The sequence below is a fragment of the Physeter macrocephalus genome, chromosome 16 (assembly GCF_002837175.3).
Source record: "Physeter macrocephalus isolate SW-GA chromosome 16, ASM283717v5, whole genome shotgun sequence".
NCBI lineage: Eukaryota > Metazoa > Chordata > Mammalia > Artiodactyla > Physeteridae > Physeter > Physeter macrocephalus.
This window is the reverse complement of record NC_041229.1, coordinates 31087524-31109956: the sequence shown is the minus strand read 5'-3', so window position 1 is coordinate 31109956 and position 22433 is coordinate 31087524. Positions and strand designations below refer to the sequence as shown.

At 37.0% G+C, this 22433-nt stretch overlaps 1 protein-coding gene across 7 annotated transcripts; it reads left to right on the top strand.

The window, feature by feature from the left end:
- Positions 1-136: 136 nt before the first annotated feature.
- BIRC2 (baculoviral IAP repeat containing 2) lies at positions 137-22074 on the top strand. 7 transcript variants are annotated; one of them, XM_055091350.1, is made up of 10 exons: positions 137-632; positions 1433-1490; positions 2171-4331; positions 4427-4526; positions 9246-9324; positions 10110-10158; positions 16850-17092; positions 20121-20375; positions 21120-21161; positions 21242-22072. In XM_055091350.1, the coding sequence occupies exons 3-10, from the start codon at positions 3431-3433 to the stop codon at positions 21433-21435; spliced, it is 1863 nt and encodes a 620-aa protein (XP_054947325.1). In that variant the 5' UTR covers positions 137-632; positions 1433-1490; positions 2171-3430; the 3' UTR covers positions 21436-22072. The 7 variants fall into 7 exon arrangements, with proteins under 7 accessions (XP_054947325.1, XP_023971058.1, XP_007122202.1 ...); XM_024115290.3 differs by having other exon boundaries at positions 1433-1495; XM_028501047.2 differs by lacking the exon at positions 137-632 and adding an exon at positions 649-934 and having other exon boundaries at positions 1433-1495; positions 16871-17092; positions 21242-22074.
- Positions 22075-22433: the final 359 nt, after the last annotated feature.

Genomic DNA, 22433 nt, shown 5'->3' with positions numbered 1-22433 from the left:
GTATGATTTATATATACACACGTATATGAATGTATATACTCCATCCTAGTCACATTCAGGAAAAAAAACGGGCAGTGAAGCCTGGCCTGAAGCACCGTTCCCGTTACTAGTGATGAGCTTCTGAAATTAGGACACTTTCGTCAGTGCATTCGCCTCCAGAACAGAAAAACAAAAGTTTAAAAATAAAAGATACAGTGGTTGATTATAAAAGATATATTCCCCAAAAGACTATAAAATCAAATCTTCAAAATTAATCCTCTGATGCTGTTCTGCTTTCCAACACTCGTCTTTTTTCCATTTTCACGGCCAGCTGTTGAAGGTTTACATCACAAAGCTGCTGAAAAAAACGGTTACAACTGTTCACTTAATCGAAGCCGAAACGCCGCCGGGTTGACTCCACCCCCGGACGCGGTCACCCACGCCTAGGGGAGGCCCCACTAGAGGAATCCGACTGGGGCTAGACCCCAACAGGGTGACGCGGGGGAGACGTTCACCGCCCGCGCTGGGGCGTTTCCGCAGGGCTTCCCGCGATTCAAAATCTACGGCTCACGCTTCGCCACGTCCCCTTCAAGAGAATGTCAGGGACGGCGAGGGAAGGAAACGTCAGAAGTCCTCACGCGGCGAAATTAAAGGTTGGAACGCCTAGGGGACGGCCGACCCCGCCGCCCCCGCGGGCTGACCGACTGCGTACGGCCTAGCACGCGCTTCGGGCCGCTCTTCGCCAGCACTCCCCGGCGCCCTCGCGCGGCGTGACGCGATCCCGGCCGGCGCGCTGTCGTCACTGTGCGTCGGCGTGGGCCCTGCGCGGGCGGGGGGCTTTGGGAGCACGGGAGACGAGACGCCGGGCTCGCTGTTCTGTCGGCGTAGCAGCTCTCGGGGCTGTGCAGGATCCAGACTGCCGCGCCGTTTTCGCGTTTGCTGCGCCGGCCCAGCGGTGAGTGCAGCTCCTTCCGGGCCCCGGCCGCGCGAGGCGGGTAGGGGCGCGCGGGCCGCGGGGGTCCGCTTCCCTGAGGCTGCAGCTGGGTGAGGGAAGATAGGGCCGGGGGCCGAGGCCGGGGGTCGCAGTGAGCTCTCTGCTCTCTACTCTTCACTCTCCCCGAGGCTGTTTAATTCGGAAGCTCCAGCTCCAAGACTTGCGGTCGAAAATAATTTTTTTTCAATTGACCTGTTTGCCAGTCGGCTCTGGCCGCCGCCCACTTCTCCGGCCCTTGGACTCTGACCAAGATGTTGGTCAAGTTTTTGCAGGGTTTTAAACTTAACCCTCGGTATTCCTTTGTTTAGTATATTCAAACGGAGACAGTTGTGTGGCGGCAGATTTCCTATATCAGATAGTTGCAACCGTGCTCTGCCACTTTAGTGTTCTATTGTGTATTGTGAGAAATAGCTCCGGGAAATGGGTAAATTCCATAGTTTCTCTTATTTTCTCTTGCAGTCTGTCTCCCGCCTTCAACCCTCAAAGCCACAGTTTGCCTAAAGAGGGCACATCCACCGTAAGGTGCTTGTAGATAAAAATCTGTAAAGATAGGACACCAAGTTCTGGTGTAACGAAAGCATTCATGCAAGTCGTCACATTCCAAAGGCCAGTGTTTCACAAGCCATTGTACTGTATATTGTTTTCAAGTTGCTTTCTGTGGTTGTTGCTTTGGAATTGTGAGGGCATTGTAGAGTTGTAGGGTTTTATTGGTGGGTTCCTGATGCATTTACTCTCACTGGTCAGTTTGCCTAGTCCTGGAGAGACTTGACATTAAAAAATAACGTTACAGTCTATTATGCCATCTAAATAACTGCTGCACTGTTGTTGATGGGTGCAGTTTCTTTTTCACCACTAGTCCCCCTTTGCCTCTAGCAAACTGCGAGAGGTATTATCCTTAAACTATTAAAAGTTGTCACCAGAAGAGGGGAGGAGACCAAGGCCAAAATATGTTTCTATGTCCATCTGTCTTCAAAGTTGTGCATTAAAAAAAGTATTCTTAGTGCTACGGGGAGTATATTGCATTTATTTTGATTAAAAGCTTTTCTAGTTAGTTTTGTTGACAAATACCTGGAATGAAGATGTATTATTTAAAGTGTAAACCACTTTTAGAATTTACTGAATAAATTGAAAAGAATATAAATTGTATTCATCGTGAAAATACAGTTTTCTAAAATAGCTTTCGTTTTTTCTTTTCAGATTTACAGCCCTGAAGACTCTACTTTTTCCCCCTCATTTTTCCCCCTGCAGTAATGAATCCCATTATGGAGACTCAGAAACTTTATAAAGGGATATAGTTTGAATTCTGTGGAGTGTAATTTTGTGTATGAATTATACTTTTAAAATATGAAGGGTTTTCAGAAAGAAGGCTAGTAGAGTTAATTACTGGTTTATTATGCATGAGCAGTAATTTTGTTGGTAATACAGTACCTTAGGCATTTGTGATAACACTAGAAAGGACAAGCTGTATCTTGATAAATTGATTTACCTTTAATTACAAAATGAATGATATTATAGATGCATGACTCTTAAATGAAAGACAAGTTATTTAATATTTTTGTAAGAAGTTTCAGCTGTGGAAATTTTATGGTTAACTAGTTTATGGAGAAAATACCTTCATTTGATCAAGTATACTAAAGTGGTGTGCAAAGTTAGGAAGAAAGACAACATAATAGTGATGCTGCAGGAAATGGAAACAAATACAGACAATATTTAACAAAGACAGAAGAGTTAGCAGTTTGTGAGTTTTAAGCAAAATTCATTTCATTTGACATTGTACACAGTGTAACAGGTTTAGGTTCAACAATGCTTGTAGGTGTTGACATCTCCAATAGTTGTTAGCTGAAGCTAGTTTAACCTTCTTAAGTAAATACTATGATGATAAACTTTGTGAAATTGGCCTTTAGATAATGTGACCATATGAAGACTAATTCTTCTTGTTTACTAGAATAAAAGAAGATTTAAAAAAATATGTTGAAGTGCTCATAGGGAAAGAAGCCTGCATATAGTTTTTTCCTCTTGTAGCGTAGTCATTAATTGGCTTGATATCCCGGCTTTGTAGCTTGTAACCGAAAGCAAATTAAAGGCATAATTTAGGTATTCTATCCTTGTTTAGAATTTTTGGAATATAAACCTCCTTGAAAAGTCAAGGAGTCTTAGCATATTTTTGGAGGTGTGTCAACTTCTTTCAGGCTGTTAGGTCAGTATTACACCAAATAACGAGCAAATAGCATTTGAGTTAATATAATCCCAGAGAGTATTAAACAGTATCTTGGTAATTTAGGAGAGATATTCATCCTACCTGAGTATCAAGTCAGGTATAAATCCAGTAAAGAAGGTGTAGTGAATTTTACATAAGTAGGGGCTTATCATTTGATTCTTTTTTATGGTAAAAATCTAATGTGAAGGGAAGAGAATTGTCATGTGAAGGGTTTTAGCAGTCAAAAAGTAAAATGACTCATGCACAAAACTACCTCCCAAAGACTTTTCCCAGATCCCTTGTATCAAAAAATTAAGAGTATGATGGAAGATAGCACGATCTTGTCAAATTGGACAATCGTCAACAAACAAAAAATGAAATATGACTTTTCATGTGAACTCTACCGAATGTCTACATATTCAGCTTTCCCCTCCGGTGTTCCTGTCTCAGAAAGGAGTCTTGCTCGTGCTGGTTTTTATTACACTGGTGTGAATGACAAGGTCAAATGCTTTTGTTGTGGCCTGATGCTGGATAACTGGAAACAAGGAGACAATCCTATTGAAAAGCATAAACAACTATATCCTAGCTGTAGCTTTATTCAGAATCTAGTTTCTCTTACTAGTCTGGAATCCGCCTCTAAGAATGTTTCTTCTCCAATGAGAAACAGTTTTACACATTCATTATCACCTACTTTGGAACATAGTAGCTCGTTCAGTGGTTCTTATTCCAACCTTTCACCAAACCCTGTTAATTCTAGAGCAGTTGAAGACTTTTCCCCAATGAGGACTAACCCCTACAGTTATGCCATGAGTACTGAAGAATCGAGATTTCTTACTTACCAGATGTGGCCATTAACCTTTTTGTCACCATCAGAATTGGCAAGAGCTGGCTTTTATTATATAGGACCTGGAGATAGAGTAGCCTGCTTTGCCTGTGGTGGGACTCTAAGTAACTGGGAACCAAAGGATGATGCTATGTCAGAACACCGGAGACATTTCCCCAACTGTCCATTTTTGGAAAATTCTCTGGAAACGCTGAGGTTTAGCATTTCAAATTTGAGCATGCAGACACATGCAGCTCGACTGAGAACATTTATGTACTGGCCTTCAACTGTACCAGTTCAGCCTGAGCAGCTTGCAAGTGCTGGTTTCTATTATGTGGGTAAGAAAATGTATAGCTATACATTTTATCTAGTTCATTTTGATTTATATATTAGGACACGTATGTATTCAGTTTTATTATTGTGTTTTCTTTAGGTCGCAGTGATGATGTCAAATGCTTTTGTTGTGATGGTGGCTTAAGGTGTTGGGAATCTGGAGATGACCCATGGGTTGAACACGCCAAGTGGTTTCCAAGGTAATTGTTTTGAAAGGTATTTCTACAAATTCTGTGCTTAAAAGCAGTAGGCATGCTTGCATGATTAAGTTTACATTTCAATATAACAAAGCTTCTTTATACCATTAGGGAATTAGCCTTTTTAAAACACCAAATTGTAACATCAATTGTTTTGGTACAAAATGTTGTAGAATGTTGTATGATTTCTTCTTTTGTAAGCCATGTATTCAGGATATAACTTAACTTATTCTTGATGACTCACAATTATGGCCATACGTTTCATTTATATTTTCCATTTTGCTTTAAAGAAGACTTAAGTATTATAAAAATATGTAAAATAGAACAAAAAGGAGATAAGTAAGAAAAAGATAAGAAGGAAAAAGGAAAATAAGACGGGACATGAAATGGATCTAGGAATAGGATAAATACAAAAATGCATATAATAAAAGCTGATTGTACAATCAGTATTAAGTCTGATTATAATTGTAAATTATTTTTTCTCTGTACAATTTTATCTTGTCATGATATGTCAAATATCTCCTTTTAATCACTGTTTCTACCACTATGTCCTATTTTTTACTATAGCCTAGAAAGAATTTAGAGGCAGTGCCGTTGATGGAAATAAAATTAGAAATTAATTCTGTCTTTGTTACTGAGTAGCTATGTGAACTTGGACAAGTCGTGACACCTTTGAGCCTTTCCTCGTCTGTAAAATGAGGGAGTTGAAGTAGATGATATGGTCTTTTAGAAAAATTGTAAATGTACCTAACATAAAATTTGCCATTTTAACCATTTTTAAGTATACAGTTCTGTGACATTAAGTACATTCACCTTATTCCTCATTCATTACCACCATGTATTTCCAGACTTTAAAAAAAATCTTCCCAGACTGAATCTTGTACTCATTTCATTAATTCCTCATCCCTCCCTCCCTGCAGCCCCTAGCAACCACCATTCTGCTTTCTGTCTCTATGAATTCGACCATTCTAGGTACTTTATATAAAAGTGGAATCACATCATGTAGGTAATGTTTTGACTGGTGAGTGCTTTTCACAATAATGAGGACTCTCTTGAACCTCTTTAATATTCATAATGTATCAAGATAAATTGTGACTTTTTAATTCTGAAAAGTGATACATATTTTGTTTACTTTAAATTATTTTTGTAGGAAAAAAGCACGTTCCATTGTCTGAATTGTATTTTCTTTTTTTATTTTTGGCCCCACCACACGGCTTAGGGGATCTTAGTTCCCCGACCAGGGTTGGAACCCCGGCCACAGCAGTGAAAGGGCTGAGTCCCAACCACTGGACCACCAGAGAATTCCTGATTGTCAGAATTTTAAATGATTTGATTGTGTTTGGCTCTATGAGAGTATGTACATATAATTTGAAATTTAATACTGTATTAAAAAGACAGAAACAGCTTTCCAGTTACAGTGTTTCAGTTGCTATGTTTTGTCCTTTATAAAACAAAACCAAACAAAATCTTGGTTTACTTCTGTAATTTGTGTTTTGTTTTAGATGGTTAAGTAAGGGAAAAGGCCAGTGGTGCTTTTTGTAAGCAACAAATTTCAATTGTGGATAATCTTTAATCTCAGAAAATGAAAAACCAAAGTGGATAATCATCACTGTATTTTGACACAGTTTATTTATTCATTTATTAAATATTTGTATGCCTACTGGATACCGTTTTATTTTATTTTTTCCCTCTTAACATTTTTAGTAATAATCATTCGAAAGAAGAGAAAATAGGGTTTACATTTCTATATACAAAAGGAATTTCCTCTTTTCATCAGTACTGGTATTTACACGACAGTGTGGAATCAAATGAAAAATCAAGCCAAAGCAAAAGAAAGAAGAACCAAATTAAAGTGAAAGGCAAAAATTGTGGTACCATTGCATATGAAGTTGAAAATGAAATTAATAGGCAGACAAATGCAGATTTTGCAGCAGACCAGGAAGAATACTGGGATTCATTTCGATTGAGCATGATAATTCATGACAGTAACAGCATTGTCTGAAGGCAAGAGTCCTAGGAATAAGTAGTTGGAAGTAATGATGGGAAATCAGACATCATCATGAGGATCTTTTTTTCCCTTCTAATATTTTTTTTTTAAAATTGAAATATGTGACGCAATATTATATTAGTTTCAGGTGTACTACGTGGTGATTTGATATTTGCATACATTATGAAATTGTTACCGTGATAAGCCTAGTAACCATCTGTCCCCATACAGAGTTATTGCAATATTATGACCATATTCTTTACGCTGTATATTACATCCCCATGGCTTATGTATTTTATAACTCAAGTTTGTACCTGTTAATCCCTTTCACCTATTTCCCTATATCCCCCTGATAACTATTTTAGATGCTGGGAATATATCAGTGAATAAGACAGACAAAAATCTCTGTCCTCGTAGAATTTATTGGAGAAGGGGACGGGGCAGCCAATGTTCATTATACTTTCTGTCTTTAGCTGTTATGAATATAAGTTAGTCAGTCCCAGAATAAAAATACTTTAGAACTATATTAAGATCATGAACAATGACAAGCTGTATTCTCTTCATGATGAACTTGAGTCTTGAGCATGCTTACATGATCTCTACTAAATCTACCCATTTACCAGCTGAAGGACTTTTGAGTTGTTTCCAGTTTGGAGCAATAATGAATAAAGCCACTCTAAACATTAATAAACCTTTGTGAACATATGGTTTTGTTTTGCTTAGGTAAATGTTATACTTAGGAGTGGGATTAGTGGGTTGGATGGCAAGTTTTGTTCACTATTGTAACTTTAGAAGAAACTGCCAAATCGTTTTCTGAAGTGGCTGTACCATTTTAAATTCCCACCAGGAATGTATGATACCTCTAAGAGTTCCAGATTCTTAATGACACATGGTATTGTCAGTCTTTTTGATTTTAACCATTCTAATAGATGTGTAGTGGTATTTCATTGTGATTTTAATTAGCATTTCCTTAATGATTAATGATGGTGAGCTTCTTATTTGCCATCTATATACAGTTGTCCCTCAGTATCAGTGGGGGATTGGTTCCAGGACACTCCCACGGATTCCCCTCAAGAAACCAAAATTCATGGATGCTCAAGTCCCTCATATGACATAGTACAGTCAGCCCTCTGTATCTGTGGGTTCTTCATCCTTGGAAGTGTATTTTCTTTGATGAAGTGTCTCTTTTAAATTTTTTTTTTTTTTTTTTTTTTTTTTTTTGTGGTATGCGGGCATCTCACTGTTGTGGCCTCTCCCGTTGCGGAGCACAGGCATTGGACGCACAGGCTCAGTGGCCATGGCTCACGGCCCCAGCCGCTCCGCGGCATGTGGGATCTTCCCAGACCGGGGCACGAACCCATGTCCCCTGCATCGGCAGGCAGATTCTCAACCACTGCGCCACCAGGGAAGCCCCCAATTTTTTTTTTTTTTGATTACTAAGTTCTGAGACTTCTCAATATATTCTGGATACAAGTCCTATATCAGATGTCTTTGGCAGCGTTTCAGTCTGTGGCTTGTCTTTCCTTTTTTTATTAGTGTATTTGATGAGCAGAAGTTTTTAATTTTGATGATGTCAGTTTATCAGTTTTATCTTTTATGGATTGTGCTGTTGGTCTCTTAGCTAAGAAATCTTTACCTAACCTAAGGACAAAAAGATTTTCTCCTAGGGTTTCCCTGGTGGTGCAGTGGATAAGAATCTGCCTGCCAGTGCAGGTGACACAGGTTCAATCTCTGGTCCGGGAAGATCCCACATGCACGAGCAGCTACTCCTGTGCGCCACAACTACTGAGCCTGTACTCTAAAGCCCGTGAGCCGCAACTACCAAGGTCCTGTGCCTAGAGCCCGTGCTCCGCAACAAGAGAAGCCACCACAATGAGAAGCTCGTGCACCGCAACAAAGAGTAGCCCCTGCTCGCTGCAACTAGAGAAAGCCCGTGTGCAGCAATGAAGACCCAACACAGCCAAAAATAAATAAATAAAATAAAAATTAAAAAATTAAAAAAAAAAAAAGAAAATATTTTCTCTTGTGTTTTCTTCTAGAAGTTACATTGACAGGTTTTGTATTTAGGCATATGATTCATTTTTAGTTTGTTTTTGTGTATACTATGGACATAAATCAAGGCTTGGTTTTTGCATATTATATCAAGTAGTCTAGCACCGTTTGTTGAAAAAACAAAAGGGAAGAAACAGAAACATGTTATATGAACTTCCTGGAACACCACTGAGAAATTCTAGTAGTTTGAAAGCAAGTATTTGGGAAACACTGTCACATTATGTATAGATGAAAATACTTGAATCTCTGTTTTTTAGAGAGAGGGTTTGTGCTTTAAGTATAATGGTAGAGTGGACAATGGAGATAGATTAGCAGATATTTTGTGAAAGATCACATTTTAGGAATAGCAAATTACAGTTTCTGAAACTATGTTAAGTCCCCAAAGTAAATTATCTAGAACAGTATTTTTCAAGCCTTAGCTTGTGCTCCTTTGAGGTCCAGACCTTTTTATTGTCGTGATTGTATTAATGCAATCAAAATATCAGAATGCATCAATGCATAGTAAGAATTTGTAATATTGTATGAGAATTTTGTTCCTGTTAGATGTGTATATATACTAGGTTGTGATGTAAAATGTTTGTACTATGGGGTATAGTCAAATAATTTGAAAGCCACTTTTCTAGAATAATCAGATTATATTTTTGGTATAAAAGAATTTTAAAAATTTTCCTCTTATGTTTTAGGTGTGAGTTCTTGATACGCATGAAAGGGCAGGAGTTTGTTGATGAGATTCAAGCTAGGTATCCTCATCTTCTTGAACAGGTAAATATGTTTTTATAATTGGCAACATTGAATTCTCCTAAAAATTACAAAATATGATTAGAAGTGACAATTACATCTGTTTTCTCATTAATTATAGTTACATGTTTTGTATCCATCTTTTTTTTTTTTTTTTTTTTTTTTGCGGTACGCGGGCCTCTCACTGTCGTGGCCTCTCCCGTTGCGGAGCACAGGCTCCGGACGCACGGGCTCAGCGGCCATGGCTCACGGGCCCAGCCACTCCACGGCATGTGGGATCTTCCCGGGCCGGGGCACGAACCCATGTCCCCTGCATCGGCAGGCGGACTCTCAACCACTGCGCCACCAGGGAAGCCCTGTGTCCATCTTAATGGACATGTTTGTTCAGGGGCTTTTAAAAAAGACTGTTTTTTCCTTTTTTTTGAAAAATTACTCAGCCTGCCTGTACAAATTTGTGGTGGGGTTGGAGAAGAGTCTTTAGTGTCTCCTCCATATTTTTGAGAAAAACAAAATAACTTGTTAGCATTTTGGAATCTCAGAGTGATTCAGCTGAAATATGACTTTCTAAGTGGAATGAGAAACCATTAATACTTTTTCCTGTTTTCTTGAAACTAGAGAAATACTTGAATTCTAATTTGGAATTGGGTGATGTATAAGGAAATGTTTTATGATGATTAAAACATAGCAAATTGCAGTATGTTTTCAAAAGTGTGTGTACAGTATTTAAGATAAAATTATCTTAATGTTGCTATGTTCAGGTTGTTTGAGATTTCTGATTTTACCTGTTATTGTTTTCTCCTGTTTTATAGCTATTGTCAACTTCAGATACTCCTGGAGATGAAAATGCTGATCCACCAAGTATGTATGAAAATATTCCAAATATAGAATAGGATTTTTTTGTAAGAATATTAAGAATGAAAGTATGGAAACAAAGGATTTCTGAGGTCATAGAAAAAAGTGCTAGAAAGTTAATAAATACTATGTATCTACTAAGATTCATGACATTTTTAGAGGATTCTTGGAAGTATTCTAGTTTTTGTTCTTAAAGTGCTGACATTCCCACTGGAGAGACAAGACAAGTGCAAAAGGAAAACAACTTCAGGGAATACCAAATGAGAAGAGCAAATAATAAGCCCTCCAAAGAGGAAATGTATGTATAAGCTAGCATGTTTGGAAAGGCCCAGTTCACATGATTTGAAAATTGGGCTAGATATTAGGTATTTGCCAGGTATGTAGTAGTTTAGTGCAAGGATAGGAAATATATCTTCTGGTTATAATTTAATTTTAGCCACATCTGGCATTTAGTGTATACTGTTATTCAGGTCTCCTTTTTCCTTATTAACTTTCTGTCTGGATGATCTAGCCAGTGTTGCAAGTGGGATATTGAAGTCCCCTACTATTATTGTATTGCTCTCTATTTCTTCCTTTAGTTATGTTAATATTTGCTTTAAATATTTAGATGCTTCATTGTTTGTTACATATAAATTTACAATTGTTTTATGTACTCTTAATAAGAGTTGACCCCTTCATCACTACATATAGTGATTTTTGTCTCTTGTCACTGATTTTGACTGAAAGTCTATTTTATTTTATGTAAGTATAACCACTCCTCATTACTTTTGATTACCATTTGCATAGAACACCTTTTATATCTTTTCATTTTCAACCTTTCTGTGTCCTTAAAGCTAAAGTGATTCTTTTATAGGCAGCATACTGTTGGATCTTGTGGGTTTTTTTTAATCCATTCAGCCATTCTTTGTCTTTTTTTTTTTTTTTTTTTTTAGAACTAGGATGCTTTTATTTTTTATTTTTTTTTATTTTTTTTTTGCGGTACGCGGGCCTCCCTCTGTTGCGGCCTCTCCCGTTGCGGAGCACAGGCTCCGGACGCGCAGGCTCAGCGGCCAGGGCTCACGGGCCCAGCCGCTCCGCGGCATGTGGGATCCTCCCAGACCGGGGCGCGAACCCGGTTCCCCTGCATCGGCAGGCGGATGCGCAACCACTGCGCCACCAGGGAAGCCCCATTCTTTGTCTTTTGATTGGAGAATTTAGTCCATTTACATTTAAAATAATTATTGGTATTGTAATTACCGGGGCGCGAACCCGGTTCCCCTGCATCGGCAGGCGGATGCGCAACCACTGCGCCACCAGGGAAGCCCCATTCTTTGTCTTTTGATTGGAGAATTTAGTCCATTTACATTTAAAATAATTGTTGGTATTGTAATTATTGATATATAAGGACTTTTTATTATGATTTTATTGTTTTCTGACTGTTTTTTTAGTTCCTTCATTCATTTCTTCCTCTTTTGCTTTCCTTTCTGATTTATTTTCTGTAGTAGTGAACATTAATTTCTCTGTTGTATTTTCTGTATGTACTATAGGTTTTTTTCTTTGTGTTTACCATGAAGCTTATGTAAAATATCTTAGATACAATAGTCTATTTTAAGCTGATAACAACTTACCTTCAATCATTTACAAAAACTCTACAGTTTTACTTCTCCTCACCCCATGTTTTACACTATTGATGTCATACTTTTTATCTTTTTATATTCTGCATCCAGTAACAAGTTATTATAGTTACAGTTAATATTATTGTTTTGTATTTTTTATTTTTATGTTTTTTTCTATAAATATTTCTTTTTTCTTTTAACTTTTATTGGAGTATAGTTGGTTTACAATGTTGTGTTAGTTTCAGGTGTACAGCATAGTGACATTTAAAATAATTATTGGTATTGTAATTATTGATATATAAGGACTTTTTATTATGATTTTATTAATTGTTTTCTGACTGTTTTTTTAGTTCCTTCATTCATTTCTTCCTCTTTTGCTTTCCTTTCTGATTTATTTTCTGTAGTAGTGAACATTAATTTCTCTGTTGTATTTTCTGTATGTACTATAGGTTTTTTTCTTTGTGTTTACCATGAAGCTTATGTAAAATATCTTAGATACAATAGTCTATTTTAAGCTGATAACAACTTACCTTCAATCATTTACAAAAACTCTACAGTTTTACTTCTCCTCACCCCATGTTTTACACTATTGATGTCATACTTTTTATCTTTTTATATTCTGCATCCAGTAACAAGTTATTATAGTTACAGTTAATATTATTGTTTTGTATTTTTTATTTTTATGTTTTTTTCTATAAATATTTCTTTTTTCTTTTAACTTTTATTGGAGTATAGTTGGTTTACAATGTTGTGTTAGTTTCAGGTGTACAGCATAGTGATTCAATTATACATATACATATATTCATTCTTTTTCAGATTCTTTTCCCATATAGGTTATTGTAGAATATTGAGTAGAGTTTCCTCTCTAAGTCCTTGTTGGTTATCTGTTTTATATAAAGTTATGTGTGTATGTTAATCCCAAGCTCCTAATTTATCCCTCCCCCCCAACGTTTCCCTTTTGGTAACCATAAGTTTGTTTCTGAAATCTGTGAGTCTGTTCCATTTTGTAAATAAGTTCATTAAATCATTAAAAAAAAATTAGATTCCATATGAGTGATACCATATGATATTTGTCTTTCTCTGACTTCTCTTAGTATGATAATCTCTAGGTCTATCCATGTTGCTGCAAATGGCATTATTTCGTTCTTTTTTATGGCTAATATTTCATTGTATATATGTACCACATCTTCTTTATCCATTCCTCTATCAGTGGACATTTGGGTTGCTTCCATGTCTTGGCTATTGTAAACAGTGCTGCAGTGAACATTGGGGTGCATGTTTCTTTTCAAATTATGCTTTTCTCCAGATATATGCCCAGGAGTGGGATTGCTGGATCATATGGTAGTTCTGTTTTTTAGTTTTTTAAGGAACCTCCATACTGTTCTCCATAGTGGTTATACCAATGTACATTCCCACCAACAGCGTAGGAGGGTTCCCTCTTCTCTACACCCTCTCCAGCGTTTATTGTTTGTAGACTTTGATAATGGCCATTCTGATTGGTGTGAGGTGATACCTCACTGTAGTTTTGATTTACATTTCTCTGATAATTAGTGATGATGAGCATCTTTTTATGTGCTTTTTGGCCATCTGTATGTCTTCTTTGGAGAAATGTCTATTTAGATCTTCTGCACAGTTTTTGATTGAGTTGTTTGTTTTTTTTGACATAGAGCTGCATGTGCTGTTTGTATGTTTTGGGAATTAAGCTCTTGTCGGTCTCATCATTTGCAAATATTTTCTCCCATTCTGTGGGTTGTCTTTTCATTTTGTTTATGGTTTCTTTTGCTGTGCAAAATTTATTGTTGTTTTTTAACTTATGCTAGAGATACAGTATAGGGTGTTATGAATTTGACTACATATTTACCTTTACCAGTAAGTTTTATTTCATGTTGTTACTTAGCATCTCTTCATTTTAACTTGAAGAAATCACTTTAGTATTTCTTGTAAAGCAGGTTTAGTGTTGATGAACTCCCTCAACTTTTTTTTTTTTTTTGCGGTACGCGGGCCTCTCACTGTTGTGGCCTCTCCCGTTGTGGAGCACAGGCTCCGGACGCGTAGGCTCAGCAGCCATGGCTTACGGGCCCAGCCGCTCCGCGGCATGTGGGATCTTCTGGGACGGGGGCAGGAACCTGTGTCCCCTGCATCGGCAGGCGGATTCTCAACCACTGTGCCACCAGGGAAGCCCCTCCCTCAACTTTTGTTTGTCTCGAATGTTTTTATCTCTCCTTCATTTCTGAAGGACAGTTTTGCCAGTGTTCTTGGTTGGCATTTTTTTTTTTTTTCTTTTAGCCCTTTGATATTGTCATTCTCTCCTGGCCTTCAAGGTTTCTGCAGAGAAATGTGCCGATAGCCTTAGGGGGTTCCTTTGTATGTGAGGAGTCATTTTTTTCTTGCTGCTTTCAAAATGGTTTCTTTTTAATATTTTGACTGTAATGTGTCTTGGAGTAATCTTTGGGCTGATCTTACTTGAGGTTCTTTGAGCTTACTGTTTGTGGATATCCATATCTCTCCCAAGATTTGGGAGCTGAAGTTTTCAGCTATTATTTCTTTAGGCTTTCTTCCCTTTTTTCTGTCTTCTGGGATTCCCATGATTTGACTGTTCATTCATTTGCTGGTGTCCTGTAACTCATGTAGGCTTCCTTCACTCTTTCATTCTCTTTTCTTTTTGTTCCTATAACTGGCTAATTTCAAATGATCTCTATTTGAGTTCTCTGATTCTTTCTTCTGCATGAGCAAGTCTGTTGTTGAAGTTCTCTATTGATGTTTTTCAGTTCTGTGCTTGTATTCTTCAGCTCCAGGTTTTCTGTTTGATTCTTTTTTGTGCTTTCTATTTCTTGATTAAACTTCTGATTTTGATCATACATTGTTATCTTCATTTCATTTAGTTGTTTATCTTCGTTCTCTTGAATTTTGTTGAGTTTTTTTAAGGTGACTCTATTGAGTTCACTGTCAGGCAAATCATAGATCTTCATTTCTTTGGGGTCAGTTCTGGATCTTTATTGGTTTCTTGTGATGGTGTCATATGTGCCTGATTTGTATGAGCCTGATTTGTATGATATTTGTATGTAGCCTTGCCTTGGTGTTTGTGCATTTGAGGGAGCAAACGCTGCTTGCAGTCTTTATTGACTGGTTTTGGCAGGTAAAGACCTTCTCCTTTCAGTCTTGATGGATACGGAGCTGTTTTGGGGTTTGTAGCTGGGACCATGGTCAGGGATTCAGGTGCCTGGTACAGGCCAGTCTTCTCAAAATGGCTCTCCTTGGTCTTGGAATACACTGGGGTTTCATAATCTTATACCTAAATCCTAAAGCCTCCCACAAAGGCACTTTTGTCCTTGGATGGATTCCAAAATGTTGTTGAGTGGGGATACAAGTTGGGGGCATCTTAACCGGCAATCTTGCTATCATTAGTTTCCTGCATCCTTCTTAAGGTATGTTCCTCACTTGGCTTCCTGGACACCACATTCAATTTCCTTTGGTGGTTACTCCTTTTTCAAACCTCTAAATGTTGGAGTACCTCTCAGCATTCAACCGAAATGTATTTCTCCATTTCCTGAGCTGCAGACTGGCATGTTCAACTACCTGTTTAAATCTCTACTTGGTTATACTGGGTGTCTCAGAGTTAATATAACCAAAGCAAACATTTTCTCCCCATCCTTCATCCCTCAAATTTGCTCTTTCTCTGGTCTTCCCAACTCAGTAATGGCACTCACTTCCTAAGGTCAAAAATTGACTTAAGTTAGACATCATGCTTGATTCCTCCTTTTACTTTGTATATTTAATCTGTTAGAAGTCTTTCCATCTCTGCCTTTATAATATGTCCCAAATCTTACCACTTCTCTCCATCTCCACCACTATTAGCCTGATTCAAGCTGCCATGAGTGCCATAAAGTCATTTTATGACTTTTTGTCATAAAATCCTAACATGTCTCCCTGATTCCATTTTACCTCATTAAAATTTATCACAGAGCTGCCAGAATCATCTTTTGAAAAAACAAATCAGGTTTTATCAGTACCCTACTTAAAACCCTCCTAGAATATTATAGCAAACTTAGAATAAAATATAAACGCCTCAAAAGGCTCTACATGATCTAGGCATCACCCTCGTCTCTGACTTTGCATCACCTTTCTGTTTTTTGAACATATCAAGCTTTTTTCTTGACTTGAGGCTTTTATACTTGCTGTTCTCTTTGCCTGAAAGACTTGTTTCAGATATTCCCATAGCTCACTCCTTATCTTTCAGGTGTTTGTTCTGGCATGTTCTCTCTTCAGACAGGGTTTCCACATATGTTTGAGCAAGGGAGCACATGCACATTGTATATTTATTTTTATTATAAAACAGTTTTCCAGCAGATGGCAGTAAAGTGTCTTGAAAATGATGTCATTTTGTAATTTTCACAGAAGTGCCATATGGGCTAGCATTGACCCTGTTCTCAGAAAATGCTTCTCTGATCACCCTATCCTAATTGTCCTTCTGCTTGCTAGTTTGTTTTAATCACCTTATACTGCTTTATTTTTTTCAGAACATCTGTCACTATCTGAAATCATATTACTTCTTTAATCACATTTTTTACCCATTTTTAGACATATTTTGTGTGAATTAGTCTTCCACTTTACTGTTCTTGCCATCTTTGTTTATTTTATTCTCTGTTTCATCTATCCACCTCTCTAGGTCTTGTCCATCCTTTAAGTTCAAACTCTAATGCCATCTTTTCCATGAAGTTTTTGTTGATTTGCCCCACTTTTCTAGCTGAATTGAGATAATCTTTCACTTTTAAATTTGTGTAGCATCTCAGTTCCAAAATTGACTGTACATCAGAATCATTTGAGGAATATTTAGAATATTCCTATGCCCCATCCCTAAGAGTCTCTAATTAAGTAGGTCTAGGATGTGGGAAGGTGGTATTTTTTAAAAGTACAGCCTATTACTACACTCATTTGATGCTTATCAGGTTCAAACGTTTGTTGGAGTTATAGGTAATTGGTGTATATAGCTCATCTCCCTTTCCAGGATATAATCCGCACTAGAGTAAAGACTGTATCATGGTCATTATTCTCTGTATTTTTATATTTATGGAATTTATACAAATACATGTCTTTTAAACTAGTTGTTCATTTTGGATCTGGAGAAAGTTCTTCAGATGATGCAGTCATGATGAATACACCTGTGGTTAAAGCTGCCTTGGAAATGGGCTTTAGTAGAAGCCTGGTGAAGCAGACAATTCAGAGTAAAATACTCACAACTGGAGAGAATTACAGAACAGTTAATGATATTGTGTCGGCACTTCTTAATGCTGAAGATGAAAAAAGAGAAGAAGAGAAGGAAAGACAAACTGAAGAAACAGCATCAGGTATTTGGGAATGTTAGTCACCTGCATTACTTCCATTGAGGGCTCATAGGACTATCTCACATGTTGCAGGACAGTGAGCATCCCCCTCTGCCCACTAACTGCTGGTGACAGCCACCAGTCATTTCCAACCTCACATCCCTTTCTCCACTGTGGGCAATGAATCACCTTAGTCGAGAAGCACTGACTAGTTTTTTGTTTTTTTTTTTTTTGAATGTTTATTTTCCAAGAAGATTGCTGATTTATGCTAATCAGAGGATATTAGCATAATTCCTTTCTTGAGCTATATTGCATTTCTTCCTCATACATTAACAAATTTAAACTGTTTTGAAAAAGCAAGATTTTATAGTTGGGTGCCTGTCTTGTTTCTACTTTTTTTTTTTTTTAAGTTCCTTCAAATCATATTCTTAACATGGTATTGGACTGTCTAATCCTTGCTTAGTGATCCTTATACAAAAAATAGAACCCATGATGAAATCCTAGGCTTTAATGAGAAGCACCTGCCCAGTCCAAAGATAGTAGAGAACTGATTTTGGTATTCATCCAGATTATGTTAAGCCTCAGTCTCCCAAAACAAGTCTTTTGAGTAATCATTCCTTTAATAAATGTTAATTGAGGATGAGCACCTGTGCCAAATACTGTGCTATTCATGGTGCTTACTTTCAAGGAGCTTATAGACTAGCTGTGGAAACTAGTATGCAGAAGATAGGGTTAAAGGGCCAGCAGAGGTGAAGGTTGCATATATAGTGTAAATTGGGGCATTTGGGTTGGAAGGCACTTTCTCGGTTTAAGCTTTTAAGTAATGATAGGAATAGTTTGAGAACCTCATTGTTTGGCCATGTTACACAGTGTTTGAAGTCTGATTTCTAGTTGAGACAGGTTTGTGTTTAAACCCTGGCTCAGTTACCAGGTTGGCAATTAATTTAACCAGACCTCAGTTTTTCTCATCTGTAAAATGGGGATGATAACAGTACCAATTGCATGGGGCAGCTATAGGAATTAAATGAGATGTTACAAGTAAAACAGTTTAGCACAGTGCCTAGAACATCAAAAAAATTTTTTAAGTAGATTTATTTGGGAAATGGGAAGGGCTTCGTGAAAGAAAGGGCCTGAGGAAAGTGAAAAGATTTAAAGATTGTTAACCAGTAATAAAACACAGGTTAAATGAAATCACTCTAATAAAACTGGTCACCATAGTTTTGTGACTTTCTTGTTCTTTGTAAGGTTCAACGAATAGTCTTAAATTATGGATTTTTTGTTGTTTGTTTTGTTTTGTTTTTGGCCGAGTGGCATGTGGGATCTTAGTTTCCTGACCAGGGATCGAACCACACCCCCTGCAGTGGAAGTGCAGAATCTTAACCACTGGACTGCCAGAGAAGTCCCTTGAATTACGGATTTGAAATTGTTTCTTAATAAGCAAACAAGCCAGAAAAGGACTAGGGAGGAAGAATTTAGGATGCTAATAAGAGAAGATCATTGAGACACCTGACTACATCTAGACTAAAATGGGAAGTAAGCAAAGCCAGGAGACAACTCTTGTGTTAGTAGTTGGGAATGACATGGAGATTGAAGAACACATGTTAGTAGTGAGGTGAATTATTAAGGTAGAAGGATCTAAGTTGTGGTCAGAGAAGGGAATTCCATAATTTTGAGATGAATAGAGCATTTGACTTCTAGAAAGAAGTAAAAGGGGAAGGAAATGGTCTTTTTTTTTCCCCGCAACTTTACAATAGACTTCTTGTTTATTTCTCATTAAACTTGTAAATATAGAAATGCACTTTTTTTTAAGGTTGAAAGCAGGCAATTAAATATTATGGTGATTGCAGGTATCAGAAGAGGAACTTTTTGAAAAATACTGTAGGAATTTATGCCCATATTCCATAAATGTAGGAAATTTAACAATTGATTTTGTGCTTTTTAAAAAAGATTAGGCTTGATTCCAGTCTTTTTTTTTTTTTTTTTTTTTTTTTTTTGCGGTACGCGGGCCTCTCACCGTTGTGGCCTCTCCCGTTGCGGAGCACAGGCTCCGGACGTGCAGGCTCAGCGGCCATGGCTCACGGGCCCAGCCACTCCGCGGCATGTGGGATCTTCCGGGACGGGGGCAGGAACCTGTGTCCCCTGCATCGGCAGGTGGACTCTCAACCACTGCGCCACCAGGGAAGCCCTGCAGTCTCTTTTTTAATTGCTATAAACCTAGACCTTTATAAGACAATATTGGTAGTTAATTACGTGCCAGATAATTGTGATAAATACTTCACATGTATCTTATTTAATCCTTACAACTCTTTGAGAAAGGTACTATTATTATCTGCATTTTACAGATGAGAAAACTGAGGTGTATGGAGGTTAGGGCATATAGCTAGTAAGTGGCTAAGCCAGTGTGGGGCTCTAGGTCTGTCCTAACTCTACAGCTCAAACTCTTCAAACACTGCTTACTGCTTCTTAAACATGGAGTTGAAGACACTAATCTAGGAGACCTGATTCTATAACTGATTCTTTCTGTGACCTTGGATAGGTCACAGTTAATGATATTGTGAGTCTTCCTCTCCCTATCTGAAAATGAGAAGCAGTCATACCTGCTTTGTTTAATTGATAGGATCTTTTTATCAAAGGAGACAATTCATATGAAAATGCTTATAAAAGTAAAGTGACATAATGCAAAGAGAAGTCAGTATTAATTCCATGGGAGCAAAGTACAGAGGTGGCAAATTTATACTGCCCTCTAAAATTCTCTGCTTACTTTCAGCAGGATAAAGCAGAGTTCTAAGGTAGGTAAATATATAGACTTTAATAAGTTACAAAAAACAGAGACCATGTGTGTACTTATATATAATATGCCTTAGCTAAATCTGAAAGTTTTCCAAGTGACAGACATTAAACTGCAGAGGAGTAATTTTGTCCTTCTTTTTCTAGCTCCTATTTATTTAGTGTCTGAATTGTTCATAGGGTGGGTTGTTAGTATATGAGTGTAGTTGGAGCAGTTTATAATCTAATGGTTTTCTTTCTTTCTTTCTTTTTTTTTAACATGAAGATGATTTGTCCTTGATTCGGAGGAATAGAATGGCTCTCTTTCAACAGTTGACGTGTGTGCTTCCTATCCTGGATAATCTTTTAAAGGCCAGTGTAATTAATAAACAGGAACATGATATTATTAAACAAAAAACACAGATACCTTTGCAAGCAAGAGAACTGATTGATACCGTTTTAGTTAAAGGAAATGGTGCTGCCAACATCTTCAAGAACTGTCTTAAAGAAATTGACTCTACATTATATAAGAACTTATTTGGTGAGTTTGTTGGTAAAGTTATTTTAGAAATTCTTGGGATTATGTTCATCTTTGTGTTTGACAAACAAAACAAATCCAGTTAGCAAACTGTATACATTTAACTTGTTCTAAAAAAGTGAAGTCTTTTATTACCCAAGTAGCATGGCTAAATAATTTCTGATGATATATAGCTAGAATCTGTGTTGTTCAGGATATAGTAGGTGAAAAATAAGAGGTAGTAGACGAAGCAGTCTTGTATTTGGTAGAGTGGTGCCTTAAAAAATTTTTTTTTAATTGAGGTGTAGTTGATTTACAATACTATATAAGTTCCAGGTGTACAGCACAGTGATTCAGAATTTTTGTAGATTATACTCTGTTTATAGTCATTATAAAATATTGGCTATATTCCCTGTGCTGTACCATAAATCCTTATAGCTTGTTTATTTTATACATAGTAGTTTGTACCCCTTAGTCCCCCTATCCTTATCTTCCCATCAACTTCCCTCTCCCCACTGGTAACCGCTAGTTTGTTCTTTATATCTTTATCTTTTTTGTTATATTCACTAGTTTTATTTTTTAGATTCCATATACAAGTGATAAAATAGAGTATATGTCTTTCTCTGACTTATTTCACTAAGCACAATACACTCCAGGTCCATCCATGTTGTTGCACATGACAAAATTTCATTTTTTTATGAAAAAAGAAATTTTTTTTTTTAATGAGTTATTAGAGTGATGTTTTTTGTTATGTTTTTCTTTCCTCAGTGGAAAAGAATATGAAGTATATTCCAACAGAAGATGTTTCAGGTAAAACAAAATTAAGACTTAGGACCAACATGAAATATTACCCTTTCATTTTTTTTTATGGAAGTTTCTGTTGTTACTAGGTCTGTCACTGGAAGAACAATTGAGAAGGTTGCAAGAAGAAAGAACTTGTAAAGTGTGTATGGACAAAGAAGTTTCTATTGTATTCATTCCTTGTGGTCATCTGGTAGTATGCCAGGAATGTGCCCCTTCTCTAAGAAAATGCCCTATTTGCAGGGGTATAATTAAGGGTACTGTTCGTACATTTCTCTCATAAAAGAAAAATAGGCTATATGTTGCCTATATATAAAAGTCTTTAAAATATTGTTTGAACATTTGAAGCTATCTGAAGTAAAAAAGGAATTATTGGTTCTTTAATTAGTAACATTTTTGTTCTACTCTGCTTTCTTTGGTACTAGTAATCTTGTTTCCTAAAGAATATCGTATATAATATTTAATCTTAACCTCTGTTTATATGAAAGGTAAGATTTATGTTTGAGCTGTATTAGTGCACATGTATGAACACAGGAGGAGTTAAAGGAGCAATCTTAATGCTATTATGTATCATTTTAGGAGTGACTAGGTTTGGTATTCTTTCTGAAAGCTTTGAGTACTACTTTAGAGTGTAGTTGAAAGAAGTGGAAACCAGGAGCTCTGGAGTTTATCACAGTTATATTGCCAGATTCTCATTGGTGTTTTTACAGTTGTGTTGTAAAATAAGGATTTTTCTCTTACAGGTAAAAAAGCTTTTCCCTGATTTGTGAGAAACATCTTAATAAAGGTCTCTAAAAAGACTACATCATCGATTTTTTTCCTCTGATTTAAAAAGTAATTTCCGTAAGCCTTCACAGGGTTATATAAGGATGAGATAATGTACATAAGCATAGTATCTGTCACGTTGTAAGCACTTCAGATGCTAGTTATTAAATTAAAAAATTGAATTCATGAAACAAATTACCAAGAAGTGTTTTTTTTAATAGTAATGGGATTTACGAGAATTCCTTTAGATGGTAATATCTGTCTAGTTGCTTTGTATATATTATAGATATTATTTGGATTAAAAATCCATATCAAAAACTAGTAACAAGTAGAATTATGTAAATATTCATTGGAATTTTAAAAAATAGTTTAATCATTTTGTTGTTGAATAGGTGTTGGTGGGATGAGGAGGTGGAATACAGGCAATGGTAAGTATCCTTTTGTGGGTCCAGTCATATTTGACCTTTCCCAGGTCTGGGTCTATGGCAGACTTCTGAGGCTAGGTGGAAAGGAGGT

What these genes read in the sequence shown, in the direction of transcription:
- BIRC2 (XM_007122140.4), top strand. Translation starts at nt 3,431, where the DNA reads ATGCACAAAACTACCTCCCAAAGACTTTTCCCAGATCCCTTGTATCAA. An exon ending in TGAAAATGCTGATCCACCAA is followed by an intron (nt 10,159 to 16,849) that starts GTATGTATGAAA and finishes CTTTTAAACTAG; the next exon opens with TTGTTCATTTTGGATCTGGA. An exon ending in ATTATATAAGAACTTATTTG is followed by an intron (nt 20,376 to 21,119) that starts GTGAGTTTGTTG and finishes TTCTTTCCTCAG; the next exon opens with TGGAAAAGAATATGAAGTAT.